Source organism: Carcharodon carcharias, chromosome 6, assembly GCF_017639515.1.
Source record: "Carcharodon carcharias isolate sCarCar2 chromosome 6, sCarCar2.pri, whole genome shotgun sequence".
Taxonomy (NCBI): Eukaryota; Metazoa; Chordata; class Chondrichthyes; order Lamniformes; family Lamnidae; genus Carcharodon; species Carcharodon carcharias.
Window position 1 is genome coordinate 57,499,520 of NC_054472.1, and position 27,447 is coordinate 57,526,966.

The 27,447-nt window shown below is 37.9% G+C and overlaps 1 protein-coding gene across 4 annotated transcripts in view; it reads left to right on the forward strand.

Annotated features, from left to right (window-relative positions):
- The first annotated feature begins 632 nt into the window (after positions 1-632).
- enpp2 (ectonucleotide pyrophosphatase/phosphodiesterase 2) overlaps positions 633-27,447 on the forward strand; it is a 118,446-nt gene continuing 91,631 nt past the window's right edge. For 2 of the 4 annotated variants that reach the window (XM_041190380.1, XM_041190379.1), the window contains exons 1-8: positions 10,799-11,253; positions 11,531-11,627; positions 14,993-15,148; positions 15,522-15,563; positions 18,397-18,522; positions 20,704-20,764; positions 23,480-23,577; positions 26,594-26,673. In XM_041190380.1, the coding sequence (XP_041046314.1) occupies positions 11,221-11,253; positions 11,531-11,627; positions 14,993-15,148; positions 15,522-15,563; positions 18,397-18,522; positions 20,704-20,764; positions 23,480-23,577; positions 26,594-26,673 (693 nt within the window). In that variant the 5' untranslated portion in view covers positions 10,799-11,220. Of the gene's footprint in view, positions 754-10,798; positions 11,254-11,530; positions 11,628-14,992; positions 15,149-15,521; positions 15,564-18,396; positions 18,523-20,703; positions 20,765-23,479; positions 23,578-26,593; positions 26,674-27,447 lie in introns of those variants that run through there. The other 2 variants (XM_041190381.1, XM_041190382.1) reach the window with 2 other exon arrangements.

Sequence of the window (27,447 nt, forward strand, 5' to 3'; positions counted from 1 at the left end):
TATGGTGATTCTCAGGCTTGTCAAACGGCTAAGGGGCAGCTCAATCACCAGCTGTGCAACGAGGAAATCCGAATAAACAAAGCTTCTGCTCAGATTTCAGGCATCCCGTTTCAAAAAATTGTCAAATTACGTTGTCATATTCACTTTGAAAGCAAGTACACAAATTGAAGTTAAAAAAAGATACAATCGGATTTGTTTCATGTGCATGTCAGAGATTTACTCCAAAAACATTGAAACATGTTCTAATGTCTTGTATGAAAGACAAACATGAACTATAATAAAATTTTATGCAATTTGGAGTTATTATAATTGCATTATTATTGTGTGTACTAAAGGCTTATGAAATGAAGATTTGTTTGATTCCTTTTCATAAAATTAAGTGTCGGATTTTGGACACATGATTCTCCGATGTTAAAAATCAGTTTAGTCACAGGCGTGGGAGTTTGTAGCAGCAGCCTCGCTTGAAGGTCACCTCGCTAGTGCAGCCATTGTCCTGAATGCATGCTGCTACTATGAATTCGTCTACAGTGAAGATAAAGCCAGAGAGAGAGGGAGAGAGAGAGAGAACAAAAACAAACGTCATCAAACAAATAAGCACAGAATGTGCGAGGTTTGAACCAGTGCCCGGGACTGATAGCTGGAGCGAACTGGTATTAACAAGTCAGTGTATCCAATCAGCTCTAATTCAGTAGCCAGAACAAAGACGACTCATCTTAACATTTATGAAGAACAATGGTTATTAGACGAGAACTGGTACGGTAGGCCCTCTCCTAATCTTATGCTTTTAACTGGATTTTCTTCTCATGTTCGAGTTGTGCTGGTTTGATGGCTTGATAATACGTAGCATTGTATCTTGCCCTTAAACATGTTTAGGTACAGTTCTTCCTCCCAACCGCCAGTATCACGAAATATTCTTCAAATTCATCCACTAAATGAAAATATTACTAGTAAATCGTTTTTTCATCTAATTAACTAGTATGTTAATTTGATTGAGACAAGGAAGTATTTAAGTTCAAATTAAGGAAAATCAGTTTTTCCAGAAATATTTACACAATATTGTCACTTTGACAAGCGCTCAGCTATTTCTCGATGTCAACGTCTGAACTTCTATGATGCAATGCCAGTTATTCCTTGATTTATACTTTTTAAAATCAAAGTGAATGTTGATTAGGGACAGTGATGTAATCGGACACCACAAGGAAGGAAGGCAAAACAAATCCAGATGTGGTTTTACTGACTAACTTCTTGAATAAGACCTTGGTCCAATGGTGCTGTTGTAACGCACAGGTCTCTCTGCACATCCCCGGATGACGATATTATCCGCACTAGTTACTCGTTTTTAATGGCCTTCAGTTCACTCCTAATCAATTACAAGGGCATTCGAAGCGGATGTGGTTGAAATGTGATAAACTGTGAGCAGTTCAATGTGTGAACGGTCACTGATATATCCTAGAGAGGGGAGAAAACAGATGCCCTTCAGGATAAGCGAATCGAGCCCGAGGACGGTCTATGCACTGAATGAAGTTTATTGCAATGTAGCCTCATAAAATATTTACACAATATGAGGCATCATTTTTTAAAGTAGAAAATTTCAGTACAATTTATTTTCAAATAATTAATTTTATTTATCGGTGTAAAGACAATTTGCATTGTACATTTGTTACAATAAAGCTTTCCAATGATACTTATATGTAATTATTAATACATCTAAGATATAGCAGGGCCTGCAATAATATGACTGCAAAGCTATTTAAATTCCCCAGGAGCAGTAGCATGGTTGGCATCATAATGAGAGAAAAAAGAACAATCTCAAACAGGAGGAATAAACTGCCCCGGAAGCAGGAGTACGAGATTCTATCAGGACTATTTTGTAATATACATATAATAATCGACCTTATTACAACCCCTGTCAGATGGCCAATCAGTGCTGTAGGTCTTACAGACGTGTCCTCGTGGGATGATCCTACAAATATTGACACTCCTGGAACCCTCTCCACATGCATTCCCAAGGATACCCTTCAGGAACCCACTCTCCTCATGTCGATATGACAGTGCCGGAACAACTAGTGTTCCTTTTTGCATTAAATCATTTTATTGTATATAGTAATATGAACAGCTACTTAGTAATCAAGAACTAGAGAAAGCAAAATAAAATATGGAATTTCAAACACTGGCGTGCGTTATGCCGACTGGATGGAAGCCACGGGTCTGATAACCTGTCAGTCTCTCAGAATTTGAACAGCTAAGTTCTACACCACGCGTCTTCGGGCGGTGGTAAATCTGATAGCTTCTCTTTCGAGCTCAGGGGAAGATGGCAGTGGGACCACAAAGCTCCAATTATAAGAGAAGCGCAGCTAAATTCGCCATCACCTTATCAACAATAAATGATGATTGTCTGCAAATTGAAGGCGGTAGTCCAAGCCAAGGATTCAGATAGACATCGTTCAAACATAAATCATTCCAGTTGCCGCCTTGTGGTTTGCGACATCCTCTCCACCATCCAGATGGTCTATTGGCTTCCAATCAATATTTCTAACCGTGCACGAACCCTGCTCCAAAAGAAACACCGAGACTTTCCGCCAATTACATTTTCAATGCACCACAGGGCTATCAAAATGCCCACTGAGATTTTCTGAGGACAATTTATTGGAGCATATGCTACTCATTAGCTTGAGCTCTGGATGGGGTGTTTAAGAAGTGAATCAGATTAGTAAGAGTGGATTTAAAAAATAGGAAGTGATAAGATAGATTAAAAAGCGAAGTTACGAATCAAAAGTGAAACGGAAAAAAGTACATTGTAAACATAATAACGGCAGTTTATTGTTTCCATAATGCCCATAAATGAGAACACAGAAAACCTGGAAACAGATGATTCCTTCTATTGGTGTACGCTCATCTATGTGCACAAGGAAAAAGAAGCGAATGACATACAGATCATTGTGACCAGGACATGCGGCACTGGTTATCTATTAACATTCATTTACAATATGGATTGATTAAATATATCTGCCCTTGCAAAAAGTAGCAGTACAGCTGTTGATAACTATAGTTGGTTAGATATGGAGATATGTTTATTTCTTGTTAAACAACTCTGTAATTGTCATTAATTCAACAATGTTTGTTCAGTGTTTTTATTTTTTAAAATGTCCACTAACAGGTGAATTCTTACTATAACAAATCACTGACTTTAACAGTTAATTGTGTTGAACGAGTATTTGGTATCAATTCTTCTCGTGGGTAAATGAATTGAGGTTTCTAAACCATTACTTGACACGCACATGGTGTGTGCTTCCCAAGAAATAAAGGGACAGAAATTATTTTCTGGCTGTGGCACAAAACGAACTGGATCAGATCGGCCGCCCCTTACAAGCATTGCCTGGTATTTAATCCCATTGCCTCCAAGAGAACTGAATATCAGGCGCTGCATACAACGGGCGACCGATCCCATATCGCCCATTTTGCGCCATCGTCCAAGACATACATTCTTACAAACGCAAACAAACCCAGTGATGTTGGCACACAGATGTTAGTCTGATCTCCTGATTTAGAACCAATCGATCAGTGCCCACTGAAAGTGCAGGTGGCCTAGTCCCGATTCCACTTCTCGTCACATGAGTGAAAGGGCTGAGAGATGAGGCGAGGAGTGGCTTTTTTTTTGTGACGCTAGTTCAAGTAGCAGTGATGGCAATGGAGCAACAATGCCCCAGTCTATGAAAGATACTCTGCTAAGTTTTGGAAATTTTAAATTTTTTTTTACATATCCGGGACTCCTAACCCAGCTCTTAAGTTTATTTAAATGCAAGTTGCACAAAGTTGTCACAAGCAATATTTTGTACCCTAAATTTTCTAGCAATTTACTGGTAGGTTTGCCTGCACATTTTATCTTGAGTGCGATTGTAAACATCAGTTTAAAAATTAGTCAAACGCTTAACTGATGAATTTACACACCCTTGAATGGATGGTGCTTGCTGCCTTGTAAAGGGATGGGTGTTTTTGAACTTGGCATGCTTGTTGACATATAGTGCTGCAGCAGATTAGACTTGGTCTGGGGTGAGCTATTGCTTAGCTCCAACAAAAAATAGAGTCCCTGCTTCCGATGGCATTTAATGGTTCTAGTCTTTACCCCGTTGTCTCTCTTTCGGAAAAAAATGGCAGGGTGAGAACGTGTACCCTTAATGCAACCTATGCTAACTTCTGGGTCTGAAAATATCTTTGCACTTCTGAATAGGAAAGGAACGAAAAAAAAAGCCTGACCACTTGGACTGGTTGTGGTCACATTATATAAAATACTGGCACAGGCCTGAATTTTCATAATGTTAAGAGCGCTGCTTTCCTACGGATAAAAACTAATAGGAGGTTATTATCTACCCTGTTGTGCATTCAGTGTGTAATCAACCTTTTAACATTCTGAGCACACTTGGAAGCAGGCTTTAAGGAGGCTTACACATAATTATTTTAATTATATTACATAATAAACATCCACAGAATTCCAGGATATTCTAGAAATCATTTCCGATTAAATCAAACAACCTTTCCTTGTAGTTAAATCAAATATTCAGTTGGTTCCAAAGGTTTATTTCTCTGAAAGAGCATTTTTTGTTTGAGAAATGTGGCAAGAAAGATGTAAAAATGAACAGAAAAACTTGATGATTTGGTTTGGAGAACAGAGCTCCCCACCTTGGGGAAATGTAATGATTAACATTCATTGTCAGCATGAGTAGCATAGATGATAAACCTATTTAAAGTTGTAGAACAGAGTTTATGTTTGCATGCATTTTTTGAAATAGATGATATTGTTAACCTAAATGATAGGTTTGGAGAAAGCAGCATCTAAGACCCAAAAGTAACTAAGGGAGAACAATTAAATATATGAACACCAAGCTAGCCAGCAGACAGTTCTCCAAGGAGGCTGCAGCTAATCTGGGGGCTATGAGGCAGCCTCATAACGGCCTGTAGCAGGATTGTTTTTTGGGGTTAGGATGAACACAAAAATAAAAGTTGTAAATATCTATGGGCTTTTTTAAGGACCACTAGTTAAACTGCTAAAGGACCACTGGTTAGGCTGCTAAACAGCAGTACAAATAGATGGAACATTCATCACACACACTCCACCCTTTTATAGGTAAAAATTACAAATAGGGTCCTATGTCCCTCTTACAACTCCACAGTGCACATTGCAAGAGGTTATCCTGAAACAGATGGTGCCTATTGCCCTGCCAGAGCAGTAAGAAAGTCAGACTTGCATTTATTTAGCACCTTTCACAACTTCGGAATGTCCCAAAGCACTTTACTGCCTATGAATTGAAGTGTAGTTACTGTCATAATGTAGAAAATGCAACATCTAATTTGTGATGTACAGTGATGTAATAATGACTAGATAACCTGCTTTAGTGATGTGTGTTGAGGGATAATTAATGGCCAGAACATTGGGGAGAACCTCTTTGATCTTCCTCGAATAGTGTCATGGAATCTTTTACATCCACCAGAGAGGGCAGATGGGACCTCGGTTTTGTGTATCATCTGAAAGAAAGCACCTCCAATAGTGTGTCACTACGTTGGCACCATATTGAAGTATAAGTCTGAGCTCAAAGCTCTGACATAGAACTTGAACCCATGATTTCTGACTCAGGCACAATATTGCCACTGAGTCCAACTAAAGTTAATGGCCTGATGTAATTTTCGGGCAGCTGCCATCCCATTTACAGCAGGCTGAGGCACTTAAAATTGACCTCTCAGAGTTGTTGGGGGAAAGAAATTACCTTTAATTTTCTTGGACTGCCTTTCTCAGACTGGGTTTATAGTTTTTTCTGTGCTTCTACAAACCAAATCATCAAGTTGCTCTGTTCATTTTTACACTTTCCTCCTAACATTTCTGAAACGAAATAGCCTTTTTCATAGAAATAAACCTTTGGAACTAGCTTAATATTTGGTTCACTGCAAGGAAAATTTGCTTGATTTAATCAGAAGTGATTACTAAAACAAATCCTGGAATTCAGTGCATGTTTACTGTGTATCTTAATCAAAAAAATTATAAGCGAAGTCATCATAATTTTTAAAGCTTGCTTCAAAGTGTGTTCAGAATTTTGAAAGGTTGGTTACACAATTAATGATCACTTCAATGAAACACTCATTAAGCTTTAACTAATTCTGGGCATTGATTCCATAAATGAAAATTGAAAAGGCTCACATGCCATATCTGCATGACTTAGAACCATAGAATCATAAATTGGTTATGGCACAGAAGGAGGCCATTCGGTCTGTCATGTGTGTGCTGATTCTCTGCAAGAGCTACTCAATTAGTGCCACACCCTGACCTTTCCCTGTAGCCCTGCAATTTTGGTTTCTGTTCAGGTAATTACTCAACTGTCTTTTGAAAGTCATGATTGAATCTGCCTCCACTATTCTCTCAGACAGTTCATTCCAGATCCTAACCACATGCTGAGTAAAAAAAGATTTTCCTCATATTGCCTCTGGTTCTTTTCTCAATTACTTTAAATCAGTGTTCCCTGGTTCTCAACATTTCCACTAATGGGAATAGTTTCTCGCTATCTACTCTATTGAGACTGCTCATTGCTTTGAATACCTCAATCAAATCTCTCTCAAATTCTCTTCCCTAAGGAGAAAAATCTCAGCTTCTTCAATCTATCCACTTATTGAAGTCCCTTATCCATAGATCTATTCTTGTAAATCTTTCCCTGACTCCCTCCAAAGCCTAGATTGTGGTGCCCAGTTTTGGACTCAGTACTTCAGTTGAGGCTGACCCAATCTTTCATAAAGGTTCTGCATAACTTCCTTGCTTTTGTGTTCTATGCCTCTATTTATTAAGCCTTATTCCTTTTCAGCCACTTTCCTCAACATTGCTTAATATTTTCAATGATTTGTGCACATATACCTCCAAGACTCCCTGTTCCTGAACCCACTTTAGGATTGTGCCATTTATTTTAATTCATTGGATGTGGGCATTGCTGGCTGGGCCAGCATTTATTTACCCCCCCCCCCCCCCAATCCCTATTTGCCCTAATCAGCCACATTGTTGTGGGTCTGGATGCAGTCACATGTAGGCCAGGTAAGGATGGCAGATTTTGGAGGCATTAGTGAACCAGATGGGTTTTTAACAACATCATTAGACTTTTAAATCCAGATTCAAATTTCACCATCTGCCAAGCAGGAGCTGAACCCAGCTCCCCAGAGAATTACCCTGGGTTTTTGGATTATTAGTCCAGTAATAATACCACTGCACCATTGCCTCCCCCTCTTTTTGTTCTTTCTACTAAGCCCCAAAAAGGCTTACCTTTTTGGTCAAACTTTTTGTCTATCCTAATGTTTCCTTATGCGGATCAGTGTTAAATTTTGCTTTGTAATATTCTTGCGATGCACTTTGCAACAGTTTATTATGTTAAAGGAGCCAAATAAATACAAGTTATTGTTGTTGTCCTGTTCTCTCAGTTTAGTTTGAGGTAATTTTGATTTACATTTTCCACACCACTATATTTTATACCTCTATACTATATCAGTAACAGGCTCTAAAACACAAACTTCTGCAGTCTTTTCTCATAACTTGGACCTTTGAAGAGCAGGCAATCAGCCTTTTGGCTCCTTTCTGTATTAGTTCCTTGTATGTCTTCCCGGGCTTTGGTGGCTAGATTGGATACAATGCTTAAATTATGTTCTGAAGTGGCATGCAGTTTTAACAAGACTTCCTATGACTTCTAGCCTTCTGTGTTGGCTTTATAGTTCAGGATTCTATTGACATTGTTGATTGCTACTCTCCATTGATTGGATATTTTGAGTGATGACTCCATAAAACTCTTAGATTGCTTTCATTGTAATTCTTAGCAATTTCAAAACCAATCATGGGATATATGTTTCACCCTTTTGTCCCCACTTTACATTTGCCTGCATTAAGTTTTAATTGCTGCCCACTTACATATGCTGACCTGCACATTTAATAACTTGAGTTGCCTCCTCTGAATATCCTTCCTAGTTTGACATCTAAAAATTGAACAATTTTTGAGTTGCATAATCCAAGTCATTGACGTAAATTAGAAGCAGTACTGATTCCAACATTGATCATTGGGTCACCCTTTTCAGTACCTCTCCCCATCCAACATATCCTCCCCAACAAACATTGATTGCTTTCTATTCTTAAGCCAATTTCTTGTTCACTGCCAAGATTTATCTTGAACCCCTGTAGGTTCATCCTTAACTAACAGCCTTTTGTATGAAACATTGGAAGTCTATTATAGAGATTTCCACAGTATACTTCTGATGGCACATTCTCAAAAAAAAGGAAGTTGACCATCCTTCTTTTCTGAATTGATGACGACTGCTGTTTTGTTAGATTATTTTACAGGCAATCCTTAGATTTACTCTTGATAGTCAATTCCATTATTTAACATGGAAAGTAATATGAATGGTGCTGTAGTTGCCTGCATCACTTTTGCCATCCTTTTTGAAAATTGGGACCATGTTAGCATATTTTCAATCTACTTGTATGCCCTAGTTTCCAAATACTTTCTCACAATGATTATCATTGTCTCACAAATCTCCTTAATATCATCGTACTCTAGAAAACGTGCCAACCATCCCTGGGGTGTCACTTGCTTTGAAATTTTAAGCCTGTCAAGGACTCTTATTAAATTTATTTAGAAGTAATTAATGTTGTTATGCTATTTATGGTTGGGGAGGGCACATTGCTCATGTCTTCCATTTTTAATACTTGAAGCAAATAATTAAGAATATTAACTATCTTGTGCTCATTCCTTCTTTCAAGCCTGCTTGCATGTTTTATGATTCTCACTTCTTCACTGACCATCCTATTACTGCTGAAACACTGGGAAAATGTATTATCATTTCATTTTGCCTCAGCAGATATACTTTTCCTAGGACATACTTTGCCCTTCTGCCTCCTTTAAAGTGGTTTTGAATGTTCCCGTATTCATCCCATTAAACCCATTCCTGTTTCTCCTTGCAGGATTTGTGCAGGCCATTTTCTTCAATATTTCCTTTCTGATTAATTTGTTAATCCATTTATTGTTACACATGTTTAGTCTCTGTTGATTTTAGATATATTTCCTGCATTGTCAACACTAAAAAAGACCCACATGTCTGTCACTGAAGCATTATTGAACAACCTCTTCCAATCAATTTGCTTAAATATTTCTACCATTGAAGTTCACCCTTTCAAAATGACATACCTAATCCTAGTGCAGAGATGGGTTTCAGTGGCCTGTGCCACATGGAAAGTTTCCTAACATTGAGACTGCTGCCTTTGTACTAGTTCTTACAAGACAAGGAGGCCATTCATCCCATTGTACTGCCTACTTGAAAAATCCATCCAATTGTATATAACCATAACAAAAACAGAATTACCTGGAAAAACTCAGCAGGTCTGGCAGCAACCATGCTGTTTCCCCATAGCCCTGTAAATGTTTCCATTTCACATATTTCCCTTTTGGAAGTGCTGGAAACCCTCAGTAACTCAGGTAGCATCTGTAAAGAAGTAGAATGTGTTGTTGTTCTTGCATAGCACTTCAAGAGTACATTAGCTAAAGGGCTATGTCTGAGATGCCAACATTTGTTCTTTCGTTATAGATTCTGCCTGAGTGTTTCCTGCACTTTCTGTTTTTGCTCCAGATTTCCAGCATCTGCAATATTTGCTTTCATGTGCCTGGCTGTGCATTTTGAAATACAAGCATATTTATGCAGTAGTTAGGTAAGAATATTGAGCAAACCGGAACTACTGCCTGTAATGGTGGTGTTTCATGATCCATTATCAGAGATGATAGAATTGTTAATCCCATTGTTAGTTATTGGGATTGTTACAGCTCTTCAAAATTAATAGCCATTAATTTAAAGACGATGACTGCAATTTTATTGTGAAAACTTTACTTGTAAATAATGTGGCATGGATTACACCAAAAACATCCATAGTAGAATGTCTAGTTATATATTTTAATTTAAGACCTCTCTTAAGTCGGGATGACATTTACTGCAGATACAGGGCCCTTGCACTATTTGTGCCAGACCTGGGCACAACTGATTCAAGCTCTTTAGAGCCCACAGTAGCAGGAATTCACTTTGACCTCATTCTACCAGGACCTAAGCTGTCACATAAAAGGGCCAGAAAACTTGAGGTTTTCTTGATATGAAAAATGCTTTCTTCTGGTTTTTGAACTTTCGAAGATTTGCCACTGCTTGCTTAGTGTTATACTGCGATGCCTTTACTGAATGGCCATCAACGGATACCAATGCTTGTCTCTTTTTAAACCGTGTTTAATCAACTGTTCAGCACAACTTCTGAAAATACCTTGCTTTCCTGTGCCCTTTTACTGAGAGGGCACGCGCACACAGTCACCCTGTTTTTCTCAAGTACAAACTTTTAGTCTTTTCCTGTTCACAAAACTGTCCAAGATACGAGTGAAATGAGGCTTTATGCGCAACTTTGCCGTCTTAAGATGTTCTTATCACTCAGGTAACCGGGAAAGGTCATGACTTGTTTCGACAGAGGGCGTTAGAAAAGGAAACAAGCTTTTCCCTTCAAACTGTGCACCGGGCTGAAGTCGATTTACAGTTTTAGTTGATGTTTACTAACCAACCTTGGGTTTCTTTTTTTTTGTTTACGGACGCTCTCAGCCCAAACGATTGCGACAGCCCCTATTTTTTCATCTTTATAATCGCTGAGAACGGGGGAGGGGGCGGGGGAATGGAGAAAACTGCCAGACAGGAAGCTGGCACAAACGCACTCCTACTAAACAAACGCTGTTTTAAAAGAGATCTGGTAACGGGGGCAGCTGTACATCACACAGCTCGCCTTGCCTCTTCCCCAGACAAAGACTCCACTATTTGGTACTGAACAAGATGTCTTTGAAAAACAACAGTGGTGGCGTTTAGCTGGTTCAACAGCTGGGATCCTCCCCAGCTCAAACAAAATACACAAAAGACAAGGAGAATCCACGTGCTGTTTTTTTTCTCTCTTGAAAGGGAAAAATAGCTTTGCGGCACAACGTGGCAAGTTTTTGTTTTAGTTAGCAAGGTGTAATCTTTTTTTTAGAAACCCATCTGCTGTTCAATGTGAAACATGTTAAAGTAGGGCCAGTGAGACTCAGAAACGCTTGAGATTGACAAGCTGAACAGGTGGGATCAGTCTGGGCTTCCTTGAGGGAGCGAGTTGCGAGTAAGGAATCCACTTCACTTGGCTGAAGCACCGTGTTCCCAACCATGTTGAAGAGCAGTGACCTGAAGTGGTCCCAGGTATGTACAATGTGGTGTAGTGGGTCTTAAGAAGACTCCCCAGGATAACCGGGTCCGATGAAGCATTTGTGCTCAAACCTAGGGATTTGGAGTTGTGTTTCTGAAAAGCACCATGTATGTTGTGGGCTGCCGGTACACGGGGAATTGTCTTGGAACATTTGCTGCCGCTATAGGCAAGCGTTGAAATAAAAGATTTACCAATGTCTCAGCCTGCTCACATTGCTTATCGTTATTCTTTTCTTTTTGAAATACCTACTAAAACAAATCTTGTTTGCAGATCATTTCATTGTTGACATTCATAGCCGGGGTAAATGTTTGCCAAGGAATTAGCTTGAGTCGCTTGCAAAGATCAGGAGACACTAACAATCGCGAAGGTACTTCATTTTTCATTGTTTATCCATAGTTAGCGTTACAAGGTTTGCAGAGAGAATATTAGATTGGTCAGAGGTTCCAACTGTGACCGGGTTCTAAAGTTCTTTGTGTTATGATTAATTCAGTGATCAGTGCAAGGTTCTATACTCCCTGTCTTGCACATCTTCGAATCCCAACACTTTGAGATAACACAAATGCAAACAATCTTTAAACTATGTATTAGACTGCAGATGAAGTAAAGGCAGTATTCTGATGGCCTATGTATCAGTTTGTTTCAGCATTTTCCTGGTTATCACAGGGAACTCCAGCCATAACTTGGCATTAAACGATGCGGAGACACGGAGGATAGCTCTTACAAACATGTTAGCACATCAAGGTCCCTATTAGCAGTGCGTGCCAGAAAAGCCGCATTGCTTGTGATAATCTTAGTGTTAATTATTGTCCAGTTTACACCTATAGCCTTGATAGATTTGATCATGTTATAGAACTTGGAGTGTTCTGATCATTCAATGGGTAGTTTCAGTGACTACGGTCATTGGTAACCACTGCAGTGCTCATTTAGTTTTGAAAAAAACTCAAACCACGAGAAAAGTTTATATGTTAGTCAATGGAGAGTAAATTGAGAGTAATTTGCAATGACGCTAAATGGGTTTATTAAATGAGAGTTTAATTGCTGTTATCTTTAATTTTTATTGTGTCTGTATATTGTTTCAGAATGTAGTTATTGTTTATTGTGTTGTGGTGTGAACACTGACCACAGTGCCTATTTCCAAAAAGTCTTTCTCACTGACAGGCTGAGGCATTAAGTTAATTTTCTCTACATTATTCCTGAATGCTCCAGCGAAGAAAAATCTAACACTTCTACGAATTTAAATATGAACTAATGTAATTGAAGGAGCTAGAAACGTTTCTTCCAACACTAACTGTAATGCTTTGAGAAATTACAACAGTTGAGCTGAGTTAATGTACCTAGCATTAGTAGGTAGATCAGAGTTTAGAAGTGTAGCCATACATTCAAAGTTTTAGATTTAATTTTGGAAATATTTATATATTCAGCTGTTGAAACATAGATGTTACATTTTCATGCTGTGTCCAGAACTTTCAACTGGCTACTGCACTTGGAGCTGGTATTTTCTGTGTATGAAGTAGTGCTCTTTTTTATTTGGCAATAAATTCAAGTCAAGAACAAACTATTGTGCTTGTCACCAATGACAAAACTTCTTGGTTTGCACACATCCTGATCCCAATCCTAATTTATCATTTCTCCTTGTGTTTTACATAATTTACGTAACTGAATAATCTCTGTATGCTTCAGCTTTTGAAATGCACAACCTTACACTATATTCTACGGATTACTCATCCCTAAACTTAAGTGATATGAGCATTTTTCCATTATGTGCAAAATTTAGACTTAGTAATAATGCAAATATTCATCAAAGGAACATGCACATTTTATTCAAAATGTACTATTATCAAAAATTTATAAATGGTATACTTTCAAATAAAAACTATATTTTAAAAGATATTTTGAATATGAAAATTGATGAATTGATCATCAAACTGTTATAGGTCAGTGAACCATCTGCAATAGTGTTTATGTTCATAAAAAATAATTTTATAACCAAATAGTTTGCATTAACTACAGAGGGAAGTGATTTGATTTCCAGTTTTTCACTTCAGTTGAATTCTGAAGTACGTATTCAAATGATCAGTTCAGAAAAAACTAACTAACTAGAATTAAGATTCCTTTTGCATGAAGGTGGAAAAAGTTTGTATATAAACATTTACTGAATAAATTAAATATTAAGTCTTGATAATGTGCTCTTTTTAAAATTTAAAACAAATCAAACACATTACTGGGAAAATGTTTCTAAGAAATAATGCTAAAAGTTCTGAATTCATTCACAAATGATAACCAAACAGTTAAAAAGGATAACATATACTGTTTTTGTGGTTTTACTGGTAATCATTACTCAATCAACTCTCAGGCATTGCATCATTATTGTTAATCATTCATCATACATCAATTACATGGAACTTCCCAGCCACTGATGACTGCCATAATGTCCAATACTGGAAAGAAAGGGAAATGAACTATATCTGGCCCATTGATTTAATAGTGAAGCTTGGAAAGATATTGCAATTGTTGTGTGGCAGTAATATTCACTATTCACATGTTAAAAACAGCTCATGGTCCACTTTTGTAGTTTGTGGTCTTATCTGAGGCTCTCAAAGAGATAATTCTTACATAACCATTATTTTTATTTATTTCTGTAATGTCACAAATGCACTTTATATTAATTGCTATTCAGATTAAACTAACTACAAAAATACATTTTTTTCATATATTGCTCATTTATCACAATAAATAAAATTAGGATATTTTTCTAATTGGCTGACATTAAGAATAACTTTTACAAAAAGAAAATCAAATAGCAAAGGCATTGTATCATAGTTCTACTTTATAGTTGCCTTTTCAGCGTCACTATAATTCATGGGTACAAAAAAGATGTAGGAAGCAACAAATTATTCACAGCTATAATGCTATTTATCTCTGGATGGAAGCTTCAAGCTGCGTACAAAATTAGTATTTTTTATTGTTTTTAAAAAAGCTGTTACATTTTCATAACACAATAGATTGAAATTTTCCTAAGCAGACCATCTGCTCTGCCTCTTCATTCTGTGGTCTGCTGTGATAAGCTGTGCCTCTTTTGGAAGCAATATTGACAGTTTTTTTCAAGTATTTGTTTTGTTATTGTGGAGGCAGAGTACATGATCCTGATAAAGTTCATTATGGTTCTAAAGGGATGGATATTTAAAGAAGAGGTTTTTTTTTTACCTCTTTCAACATTTTAAGCACATTGGAGGCAGAACGGCCTTTTGAATGAACCCAGAGCATGTGTTATTGAGACCTGCTTTGGCCAAAATCTTCTCTTGTTTGGACAATTTTGTTTTAATCAAAACCATTTTTGATCTTGCATTATGGCTACAGATTGGTTTCCTGACATCTGTGAAATCAATTAATGCCTTGCCCTAAGTTTTATGATGACCACCTCTTGCCTCTGCTTGCTACTTAATTTTAGCTACCATTGCAACTGTTGGTTGCGGAGGACATGTAATGCAATTGAATAATACAGCACTTAGAATTTTAATCTTTCTCATAATTATTATCTCTCAATTTAATGAATATTCCAACATCATAGCAAAGGGTAACATGGTTAATTAGAATTCTAAGCTTGTTTGTTGCTGACTATATATGTATAATACTTTTTTTGTTAGAGAATTATATTCTAAACAATCTTCTGGGTTTTTTGGCTTACTAAAGAGTGCTATCCCTAACTGATGTTTATGCTTTTGTTTTACACAGTTCTTTCAGATTCAGCACGAGGTACTACTTCTGGGTCATGCAGGGCCAGATGTTTTGAACTGCAAGAGGCAACCCCACCCAACTGTCGCTGTGACAATTTGTGCAAAAGTTATAACAGCTGCTGTTTAGATTTTGATCAACTTTGTTTGAAGACAGGTACTAAATGGAAAGTTGAACATGCTTTTAGTAGCATGTTTAGAACATTTTGTTTTAGGGGCAGTTACTCTCTCATTATTTTTCCTTTGCATCCTTTATTCCTTTATGTCATGTATCATCTATGGCTGAGAGAGTGCTTTGAGGTCTCTCATGACTTTTCCTTTAACCCCCCATTCCCTACGTGTTAACATAGTTTTAATCGCTTCCATATTTTTCCACTTCTTCCCAAGAAAACCAAAATATTTGAACACAAGTTCAAAAAATAGATCTGATTTTGACATATGACGCTAGATATCCAAAGGAAAATTTAAATAGTTCTGCGCCTTTTCATTTTCTCCTCCATTTCTGTAAGTTTATTTTCTCCCTTCTTTAGGTTATTCATCACGTTTCAATCCTCGATCAAGAGGTAAGGCAGGTGAGTTAGTTAGATTCAAAATATTTAACTTTTGTGTACTGCTGGTATAATGTGATATATGATGCTGTAAACCAGTTTCTGACTAAAGTACTTTATTTTAAAATGGCTCAATTGAAAGGGCCAGTATTTTTGACAATAGCATTGTGGTCTTCCATTTAGGTAATGGTTAACGCGATCCACTTCTAACCATGCCTATTTATATTTGCCTGCCCTCTTCAGGTGAGTTTAACAAATTCTTGTGTGAGACTATGGAAATCAGCTTCTCATTCAGGACAAGTCATGTTCTGCAGAATTGGCTGGTACCTCAGTCAGTCAGCTGATGATAACAATGCAAAAGTTTCTGTACCAGGTTGTAATGCCCTCTTGGCTGATGGAAGATGCTTTTTGATGGGCATGTTTGAATGACTCTCTTTTTAAAAGAAACAGTTGTGGGAGTCCAATAAATGAAGTAGTTGTTGCCTTGACATCCAATGAGCTGAGTCGATTAGAAGCCTGTGGGGATACCTATCACTCAAGCTGGCTTTTCCATTTGGGTGAATATTGCTAGTTCTTGATGGGCGGTCTTGTGCCATTGATGATGGCATAGGAAAGTTTACATGCCAAAACATTTTGTCCACCAAATATTTGTGTAGTAAGTGGTGTGTTAAAAGCAAAAGCATTTCAGATCTTTCTAACAAAATATAACTACTGGTTTACAACATTTGAGCTTGTGGTATGGTAAAGTGGTGTGGTACCAATGTGCTTAGTCAGAGTGATAGGTTGTGAGTCTATACCAGAGGTTCCCCAAACAGAAAATATCTGTGGCCAGATTTTGGGTGAGGAGGTTGGATTCAGGAAGCGGGTTAATTTCCAGGTGCCATCCCACCCCCATCGGGAAGCAGATAAAGCTTCTGATTTTGGTAGAGGTGAGGGGTTGGGACGTGAGAGTGCAGCTGGGCACCTGTGGGTAGAGGAGGAAAATGTTCATGTTATCAAAATTCTATTATTGTGGAATAGATTTGCTTCAAAACTTGCATTTTTCTTCCATTAAATAAAATTTTATCCATTCTGCCAGCCCTATGCCTGACAGGCTGGAGCTGTTCAGCTTTACACAGCTCCCAACATCCACTCACCTCCCTCAGAATTTTGAGACCTGAGGAGAACTGTTAAGCAGCTGCTTAATTACCTAGATGCACCCAATTAATAATGTAGCCGATTTCACGTTCCCTTCTTCACCCCCCAGTCCCCGCTCTCCTACCCCCTGGTGAAAATTGGTAGGGTTGAGAACAGAGGTGGGATGCTGTCACGCATGATATTGGTGCCATTTTTTCATCACCCTGTCTGGACCAGGTCCTGGCAAAGAAAATCCAGTCCCTAGTATTCCCAGTGTGGTGTTTTCTCATAGGGTCAAAAATCTAGTCAGCAATTTCCCTCTAAATTGCTGTTGACTGTTTCCTAGTGGCGACTTCAGGGGGGTCTCCAGTTTAGACTGAGTAGGATTACCTCTTCATATACGAACATATGCACAAGGAGCAGGAGCAGGCCATTCAGTCCCTCGAGCTTGCTCCACCATTTAATAAGATCATGGCTCATCTGATATACAGAGACTTGGGAGCAGGTGGCTTAATTCTTTAGTTTACATATATAATGTACTTAACAGGGGTAGGGATTGGAGATATGTTTTTATTTTTGATACATATTTAATTGGTTGATCCATTGAAGTTGGAAATTTTACTGGGTTGTCGTCTACAGGTAGATGACTGGCAATTTTTTTTAACTCTTGCTTTAATTTTAGCAATGAGGAATAAAGCAATTAAAGCTTTGTTCATAAGTTTTATAATACTCTAGTCAATACATTTGACTTATCCATATATAATATATAATTATTTTCTGTCATTGTGTTATATTTTTAAACATAGTAGATGGATCATAGAATTCCATGTATGGTTACCTATGTAGATGAAACTGTTAGCTAATTGAGTCAGTAACATTACAAGCTGTCAAATTACCTACAATAAAATACAGAATATTTTAATTTTCAGTGGATTCAGCCCTGAGGCCATTGGGTGGCTTTACACTAATGATCTGATGGCATTCCAAAGGGCTTGTAGGTGGATTGAAATCCTTAGCTTATTCTCACTATTCTCTGTAACTCTCCCCATCTCACCTCTGCTATGCTTAAGACAATGTCATTAACACTTCCTCCATTTATTTTCAAATCAAATCTTGCTGGACAATTTGGGGAGATATTTCAATTTCCCGCTCCCTACCATCAGGCACAAGATTTCTCAATAACAGGGCAGGTAACGGTGGAACTCAACTTCCTTAAAACAATTTTCATCAGGGTGATGAAGGGAGGTTTACATTCCACAGGGGTTCATTTGCCACTGTTACAGTGCCAAAGTGAAAATCATGGTTACAGAGTTATGGAGAATGGTAAGAATGAGCGAAGATCTGCATGTGGAAGAGATTCCTGACAGATAATCAGTTATGCTACTGAGACAACTACAGATTTATTTTCAAGCAACTTTTCCAAATTTCCTTTGCAATGTTGTGGGATTATAACTGTAAAGCCACTCAATGGCCACAGTGCTGAAACCACTGAAAACTAGAACACTCAGTAGTTGAGAATTTTCTCTGATACCAATGAACTATTAAGATAAAACTTGTTGTAAAAGGGAAATATAATAATGTTTATCATTTATGTACTGTGTTGTTGCCTCATGAAATATATTGGTATAGAATGCAAACGCTGTTAAAAGATAAAGTAAGCAATGGTAATTTGCAAACCGCGGTCTGAATATCCTACTGGCTGCTAATTTATCTAATATGTAGCCATTGCCACAAATTCTAGGTCGAGCATGGGAGTGCAGCAAAGATCGTTGTGGGGAAGCACGAAATGAGGAATATGTTTGCCAGTGTTCTGAAGATTGCATGACTAGGGGAGATTGCTGCACCAACTATCAAGTTGCATGCAAAGGTAATTTCAGAATATTCCATAGGACCTTCGGAGAAGCGGCGTCAAACTTTTTCGAGACTCCAAACACAGTGGGAATCCCACTCCACGGAGTGGGCCGCACACCCAGAAATGGCCAGCACTGCCCAATGGGCCAAGAGTGCTAGGCGGGTTCCGAGCCGCAGACTGAGAGTATCCCGCCCCAATCACAGCAGTGGGGAGGGATATCCGCCATTGCAGCTCATGGGCCGAGACCTCTGGACCAAGGTCACGGCCTCTAATTTAAAGGGCCACGCCGGCCTCTTCCACAGGGCAGTGGACCTCACTGCATGAGGTCTCAGGCTCTTAAATCATCAATTTAAGTCAGTATACAACTCCTTCCACGAAGCACCTCCAGTGGCCAAAGAACACTGAAGAGGCAAGATTTAACTCTGCCCTCACTCAACCCACTATACAGCCTGCTTGAGGAAAATTGGGAAAATAGGGCAAGCGGAAATCCCACTCTGAAACCATTTTATTCCATCCTGCACCAATTATGACAAGTCGATTGTCTTTTTAAATGAGCAAAACCAGGCAATTTGCAGAGCACAGGCAGGCTCCCAGTTTCCAGACTCGCCCGCTGTCTGTATGATCCCAGACTGGTGTGATGACGGCGGGAATGTGACCCTTCATCTTCAAGCCCAATAAAACGTTGGCGCGAGCGTGTTTTGCTCCCGTTTTCGGAGCGTATCATTCAAGCCCATGGGGAGCACTCATTGGAGAATTGGTGCAAAGGACAGGGTACCTCATGTCTGGTTATAAAATTTAATGAATAGAAAATTCAAACATTCTGATCAGGACTGAATGGCAGAAAACTTACTCTGTAATATGTTCCCTCTGGGAGTTGACAGAAGTGAACAAGGTCAAAGACTGACTAAGTGATTTAGTTGGACAGCACTTGGAGTACAGTAAACTTTCTGTCTTCCAGCACTTTTTTATTCATTCGTGGGATATGGGTGTCGCTGGCTAGGCCAGCATTTATTGCCCAACCCTAATTGCCCTTGAAGAGATGGTGGTGAATTGCCTTCTTGAACCACTGCAGTCCCTTTGGTGTAGGTTCACCCACAATGCTGTTGGGGAGGGAGTTCCAGGAATTCCAGGATATCTGGCACTCTACCAACTGGCACTAATAACCAGAATTTCTGTCAGGTCTGTATTTTGATTGGCAATGTCTCTCATCCCTCAGAAGATAGTTCTAGTACTTGCCTTCTGTCAGTCCCACTCTCATACAACTGCTAAAAATGGTTAAACTCATGGATAGTTGTTATCTGCAGCTTGCCCTCACTCCAGTCTCAGCTTCCCACTGTTTTGTAGCGCTATATTCCCTCAGCGCTGCTCAATAAATTCACATGCTCCTGTACCTTCCACAAAACCTCAATATTCATAACACCAGGCGTTTTTTGATTGGTTGAAAACATGGAACTGTTGGACATCCGGCATTCCTAATTAACCAGCATCACCCATTCCCCATGCATGCCATATACTAGAAATTTTATTGTATTTTTATATGACATTCTTGCACCCATAATTTTAACATGGGTATTAACCCATTTGTTTTCATCCGCTAATAGCACCAGCAATAATTTTTCAGCTTTCAAGTTTCTAGAAGAAATAAGTTAATGTTTCAAGGATTTAAAAAAACTGAGAATGAAGAATTATTGGGATGGGTTGATGTACAATGTTTTGACTTGTGTTAATATTTTTGAGAAATTGTGAAATCGGTAGCTGAAGTCGTAATGTTGTTGATCTTCTTTACTGAACATATTTTGATTCTTTCACAGTACTGGGAGTTACTCTAGTCAGGTTTTACTGGGATTATCTTTCCTAATGTAGGTTTTTTTTATCATAAAAATGTTAAATGTTTGAGCTGAATATATGTTGCAAATTTTTAAAATTCATAATCATGAAGATGTTTTGACACTTCTCTAACCTTTTATTTAAAAACAAGTTTTTGTAGATTTTGTCAATGTTTCTTGTCATAAAATTAAAGACTTGAAAGATGATTTACAGATATGCTTAACACCTGTAGAGTTTTTTTCTATTTAGGTCTCATCAAAGCCAATGATTAAGTCTTGAATAAAGTATCTAGATTTTGCTTCATATTTTATTACATGTTAGTACTATAGTCCAAATCTTTGTCAATTATACCATAAACTTTGACACTAGGTGATATACATTGGGCGGATGAAGAATGTGAAGATCTGAAGACACCAGACTGTCCAGCAGGGTAAGTACAGTCCAATATGAAACTGGGCTGTGCAATAATTAATTTTCTATTGGAAATTATCTTTGTAGTGCTAATTGTATTTAATAATGTAGGCTTCAGTAAAAAATGGATTTCAATTATAATAATCAATTTGAACAGGTCTACATCTGACCAGCATAATTGAGCAATCACTGTTTTGCTGTAGACTCAACCACATGCACTTTGTTACTTTAATCATGTTTCCTGTTAAAATTAAACTGGTGCCCACAGCACTTGTTAAGTCTATAGTAGCCAGTGTTAAGTTCAACAAATGTGTTCCATTACCAGCACTTTACCAATAGTGGGGTAGTGTTTCCACCTTGGATGCAATTGCTGATTTTGGTACAAATTGGGTCCAAAATCACTCCTGTTCTGAAAAGTGGTTTCCACTCAAAGTTTCCACTTAAACTCATTTCTGTATCGCTAAATGCAAAATCTGCCATTGGGTTGCTTTAAAAGGTAATTTTAAAAAATTGCTTTAAGTAATATTCCTTAATATATTTAAGAGAAGTAACTTAGTGCAGCTTATTTATTACAGCATAAAATGGATTTATCACAAAAAATAAGCATTTTGAATCACAATGTCAATCCACCACCTATGAATAATCCAATTTTAAGTTACTAAATGGCATTAAAAATATACAAAACTGTTTTCTATTTTGATTGGGGTACAGTCATCAATTCCCCAGTAATTAAATTTTAAAAATTCATTCAAAGCCTTTCAAAATGTTCCTCTTAGTGTCATAGTAACCAAAAGATCCAGCTTAATTTTTGGAGCTTTCTCGAAGGATCACAAACAAATGCATTTAGCAGAAACTCTCAATAGTGATTAGTTCATCCTGGGGTCATGGCCATTTTGTGGATGAGGTGGGTTTCTAGTACAATGTTTATAAAGCTAGTGCAAAAGATTGCAGAAACTTGTTGCTCTGAGTGCAATTTGTGTTTAAAATTCTGCAATCCTTTATACCGGTTATGCTTATATTGGGGTAATTGTGCAGAACAAAATAGTACAGTTGAGCAGAAACTCCAGGCCAGTAAGATGCTGGTGAGAAGAACACACACTGAACTTGTATAAAACACTGGTTAGGTCTCAGCTGGAGTATTGTGTTCATTTTTGGTTGCCAGGCTTTAGGAAGAATGTCAAGGCCTTAGAGAGGGTGCAGAATGGTATCAGCGGTAAGGATAATGTGGAGAGAATTGAGAAGCTGCAGTTGTTCTTCTAGGGAAGAATTTTCAGGTTGGCGAGCGGGGGCAGGGCTGTAATGGTGTCACCGCACGTCATTTAGATTGTCAGTTCGGTGGACACGCAGCCAAATTGGCTACATTCCTGCCAAACTGTCAAAGGCCTATTAAGGCCATTAAGAAAGTAATTAAAGTTGTTAAGAGTGATGCTCGTCCAACCTTAAGGTTGGCGGGCAGGTGAAGAGCCCAGGTAGCCATCACATTTTTCATGAAACCTCAAGGGTTTATTAATTAAATAAAAATTTTTGAAAAAATTAATGGACATGTCTCAGCTCATGTGACAGCTTCACATGAGGGGACGTGTCCTTAAATTTTTTTTTCTACCTTTCTTCAATGTTTCATAAGTGAAAGTAATCTCCCTGAGGCAGCTTCCGGGCGCGTGTCATGCTGGGCGGGCCTTAATTGGCCAACCCATGTAAACTGATGCCATGGCCCCGAATGGGGGCGCCGATCGGGTTTTCGCCCATCCCCGACAGTGGGTAATTTCTGCCCCTAAGAACAGAGAAAATAGAAAGGAAATTTGATTGAGGCATTTGAAATCATTGCAAGGTTTTGATAGAATAAATAAGAAAAAAACTGTTTCCAGTGACAGAAAGTTTGGTAGCCAGAGGATCTGGGTTTAAAGTGATTAAGAGAACCAGAGAAGACATGAGGAAAAATATTTTTGCAGCGAGTTGTTGTGATCTGTAATGGACTGCCTGAAAGGATGGCAGAGGTTCAAAGCTAACTTTCAAAAGGGAATTATATAAATACTTAAAGTGTAAAGCATATATGAGGTTGTGGGTAAAGAGCAGGGAAATTGAACTAATTGGACAGCTGAACCAAAACATGATGGGCTGAATGGCACTAGCTGGTTACTATATGCAAAACAACGTGCGCTTCTCTCCCAGGATAGCAAAGCACTGTTGTCAAAACTTAATGCATGTTCAGGTACCTTGGGAGAGGCAAAGTATTTGAACTATGATGTGTGGGTGAAGTGAGACGTAGTAGCAGGTTGTAAACAATAAGGAACCCTTGGTTTCAGTTGGACATGCCAACCTTTGTTTTGTAAATGTAATGCTATTGATCTGCTTACATGTCTCATTAAGATCTATAATTTCATGATAGAAAATAATTCAAATGATTGCTCACAGAATGAACAGCGAAAATTGTTTCCTTATACTGATCAATATAATCTAACCTCTACTGTTTGTCATAAGTGAATGTAACCACACAGAATCACATGGTTCATTGTGACAAGATAGATCACGACCAAACAATCATTACTAACGATGATCACTGAATTAAGCTGTTTTTGTTTATACGTTTACAGCTATATATTTTTGCCATCTGCAGAAGAAATGTTCCAGTATAACTGATTAATATTTGAAGTCACTGAATGTAGTAAACACGTAATTAATATAGCTTTTTTTAATATAGACCCTTGCTTTAACATTTATGCATTACACATTTTAGCTTTATTCGTCCACCACTGATCATTTTCTCTGTGGATGGGTTTCGAGCTTCATATATGAAGAAAGGAGGCAAGATCATGCCCAACATTGAAAAATTAAGTAAGGCTCTTACTTAAGGAATATGTCCGCAATCTGTATCAGGATAGATTGGAGCAAATTTACATTAAGTGATTGTGGATGAATTTTATGCTCGGGCGATTCTGAGCAGCATATTTTGGAGAGGTCCTGCGCATTTCACTGTATTTATTCAGAAACTCAATAGTGTATGTGATTATCTCGCTTTTCAAGGTGATGTTTGTGAGCGATTGGCATCAATGGCACATTCACATGTGAAATGAACACTGCTCGTATGAATAACTGTCTCATACTTATATTTTATACAATTACTGTCTTAAACTGCCATGACTCCATATAAATATATTATGAAACATAACTATTTGAAATATTAAATATTGATCAAGAAACTTAGCTTCTTCTTCATGCAAATTTTGAACATAAACACATTTTTATATTGTAGAACTATTAACTAAATTAACTCATCTATAATATTCTCACAGAGAGCAATAGTTTAAAGATGTCTGATTATACTTGCAACGTAAAAAAATAAACTTTAAGAATAAAAATGTTGCTATTTGTTGGTAAACGCAGATGTTCAGTCCCCTAAAGTGGTTTCTTTGATTCTCCTGCCTTTCTGAAACTGCTTGATTGATGCTGCTTGATCCTTACTTTCAGACAAATCCTTGAGATAATTCCCTGTAAGCAGAAGTAAGATTTGAAAATACCAGTAAACATAACATAATGCTTCAGGGCATTCAAAATTCCTAAACAAAAACTCCAATGAATAAATTCTGAGTTGATTTGGACTGACTCCAGCACCATGAATGGTGCATTTTAAAAAGTGGGATCCTCTCCAAATTTAGTAAATCAGCTCTATTTATGCTATAGGGCTCTGTAAATCCAGATCACTTTTAACGGTGACATACCTATGTACGGCAAAGTACTTTAAAGTGTAATGTTTATCCTACCCACTCTCTCCAGATCCTCCATCTCTAAATGGTTTACCATTGAAAAATAATCAGCAGTTGAAAGGTTCATAGAAACGATCTGAGACAGTTGATTGGACAAAGTTTCACTGACATGCAACACAAAGATCTCTACTGAGTACATTGGTCAGGCAGCATTAAGTTCTAAACTATTATCCTGTGCATATACAAAAAAGACCTGTTGGCAAAGACTAACTTTGTAGAACACAATCTGAGAAAGTGGACACCTTTTAGTTTGGAGACCCTTTCCCTAACACCAACAGATCACTTGTCCTTCACATATGCTTCAATCAAATTTGCACCCCTGCTTTAAAGGGGAGTGTTTCAAGTGATGATTAGTTTTCAAGCCTTATGCTGTGAGACACAAAAGTACATTCTGCTGTGCTGATAGCAGTTTGTATTTCAGAGTGCCTTTTGGGCACTTTGACAATAATGAAAGTTTCCAAGTAGGAAAGAGTTAATCTCTTCAATGTAAGTGTGTTTTCTGCCCTTCAGTTCTGTTTGATTTACACAAAGTAATGTAACATTCACAAGTAAAGTTAAACAAATCTGTGGTTTGAATCAAACCCTGTACTCTTTGAAAACCTAAAAATACACAAGCTGTTGGGAAGAAAATAGAACCCTTCTGTTTCCACAGTGACAGCATAAAAACTTCTTGTATTTTATTTGCTACATAACAAATTCCCTCAGAGTAACTATTTTATTGTGACTATTTAAAACATTGCCTAATTCAAGTAGGCTATGCAGACACAATGGGGTAGATCCTGACATGGTGACATTGTGTGAAATGGCTGATATTGAATTGGCAGTCTGTTTGACATGTTTGACATCTCACCTGATTTCTATTTCAACTGACTTCAATAAAAAAAACAGGAGAGATGTAAGGCAGCTTCCCGATCCCTTCTCACCATCCAAGGCCCCAAACACTTCTTCCAACTGAAGCAGCGATTTATTTGTACTTCTTTCAATTTAGTATACTGTATTCGCTGTTCATGATGTGGTTTCCTCTACACTGGTGAGACCAATTGTATTCTGGGGGACCACTTTGCAGTCAGTCCACAAGAATGATCCTGAGCTTCCTGTTGCTTGTCGTTTTAATTCTCCACCTTGCTTCTGCTCTGACCTTTCTGTCCATGGCCTGCTACAGTGTTCCAGTGATGCTCAACGCAGCTCGAGGAAGGGCACCTCATGTTCGATCTTCTGTGTTCTTTTTGCTAGCTTGTTTCTTTATTTATCCCTCCATGTTGCATTCAGATGGCTGCTTCATAGCCATTCGCATCTCATCTGGAGCATCTGTTTCTTTACAATACCCATAACCACTCTTTGGTTTTAGCATCATGAAATCTTTTGTTATTTAATCTCTCCTGACCTCCACCCTATCACAAATCTCCGCCTTTGTTTTTCTGCCCCCTCTCAAATTCCACTGGCTTAAAAACTCTATCTTTCTCAATTCTGGTGAAAGGTCCTCGACCTGAAACGTTAGCTCAGTTTCTCCCCACAGAAGCTGCCAGACCTTCTGAGTATTTCCAGCTATTTTTGTTTATATTTCAGAGTTCCAGCATCCGCAGTAATTTGCTTTCGTGTTTGCGTGCTGATCCATTATCACCTGTTTTAGATTGTTATACAAAGTTCAGATCTACCCCAAAAGGTTTTATTAGTATGTAGATTGTTGCTTATATTAATACAGTGTAGTACCAATTTTTGCATATTCATTTTATTATTTTTCTCTAATTTCTACTGTTGCAAGGTTTGAGATTTATATGAAACTACCAACCTGTAATTTAATAAATTCCAGATGTGCACATCTTGCTACACATCTTGCCTTCATCAAAATCTGCATGAGCATTGTATAGTGATTGAAAAATGAATCCAGATGCTGAGTATTTTCAAATGTAACAGAATTTTTATTATGTTGATAATTTGAGAGAGTTACATATTAAACCTAAGTGACATGTCATGGTTTATAGGACACCACACGTCAGTCTTTCTTCCCTGTAATGATCAATGGCATTGTGTCAATATTGCAGCACACTTACTTTTTTGCAGACGGTAACAACCTTCTTTGTATTTAGGATCTTGTGGAACTCATGCCCCCTACATGAGACCGGTATATCCGACAAAAACCTTCCCCAATATGTACACCCTTGCTACTGTAAGTATTAAATTTTTTATTATCAGCTGTGTTTGCACTATGCATTTTAATATAAGCTAATTTCTTTATCTATTGGCAAATACACTGAGTTAGTTGAATTCAAATTGAATATATTTTGATTTCAGTGTGTACTTTTGTACGACTCAAACTGCTCTTTTCATATTGTGGATGAAATGATGGTCATTCACATGATAGCCCTGTAGATGTATGCACTGCATGGTGTGGTACTAAACTATATATACTCAGAAAATCTCAAGCATATTTCCTCATTGTGCCAATTTAGCCAATATAACTTGAGGCAGGAAAGAAAAACCTTCAATTCACCCAAGTATTCCGGGAGAGGAAAAACAGGAATTCAGGTACTGAAATTAAAACAGAGAGTCTTGGCAAAAGGTCCAAACTTGAAAAGCTAACCTGTCTTATTTTCTTTTCAGCTACTGAGAGATCTTTTGTTTATTTCCAGCACTTATTACTGTATTTTAATTTTTCTCTTTCTGCTTTGATTGCTGCTTGTGGTCCTTGCTGAAAGTTCATACGTGAACTTCTGGTGAGGATGAATTAGGCTTAGTTGTGATGACTTTCATGTTAGATAGCTCACACATGGGGTATCAACGTTCTGGAGATTTGCTGGTACATATGGTATCATGGTGCAGTATGCAGTCAATCCCTTCAGCGAGATAATTGTTATAAGGAAAAATAGTCAGTATAGTGACTTGGAGATTCATTTCTTTTAAATGACACGTTGCCCTATTAAGCTTAAACAGGAACTAGAAA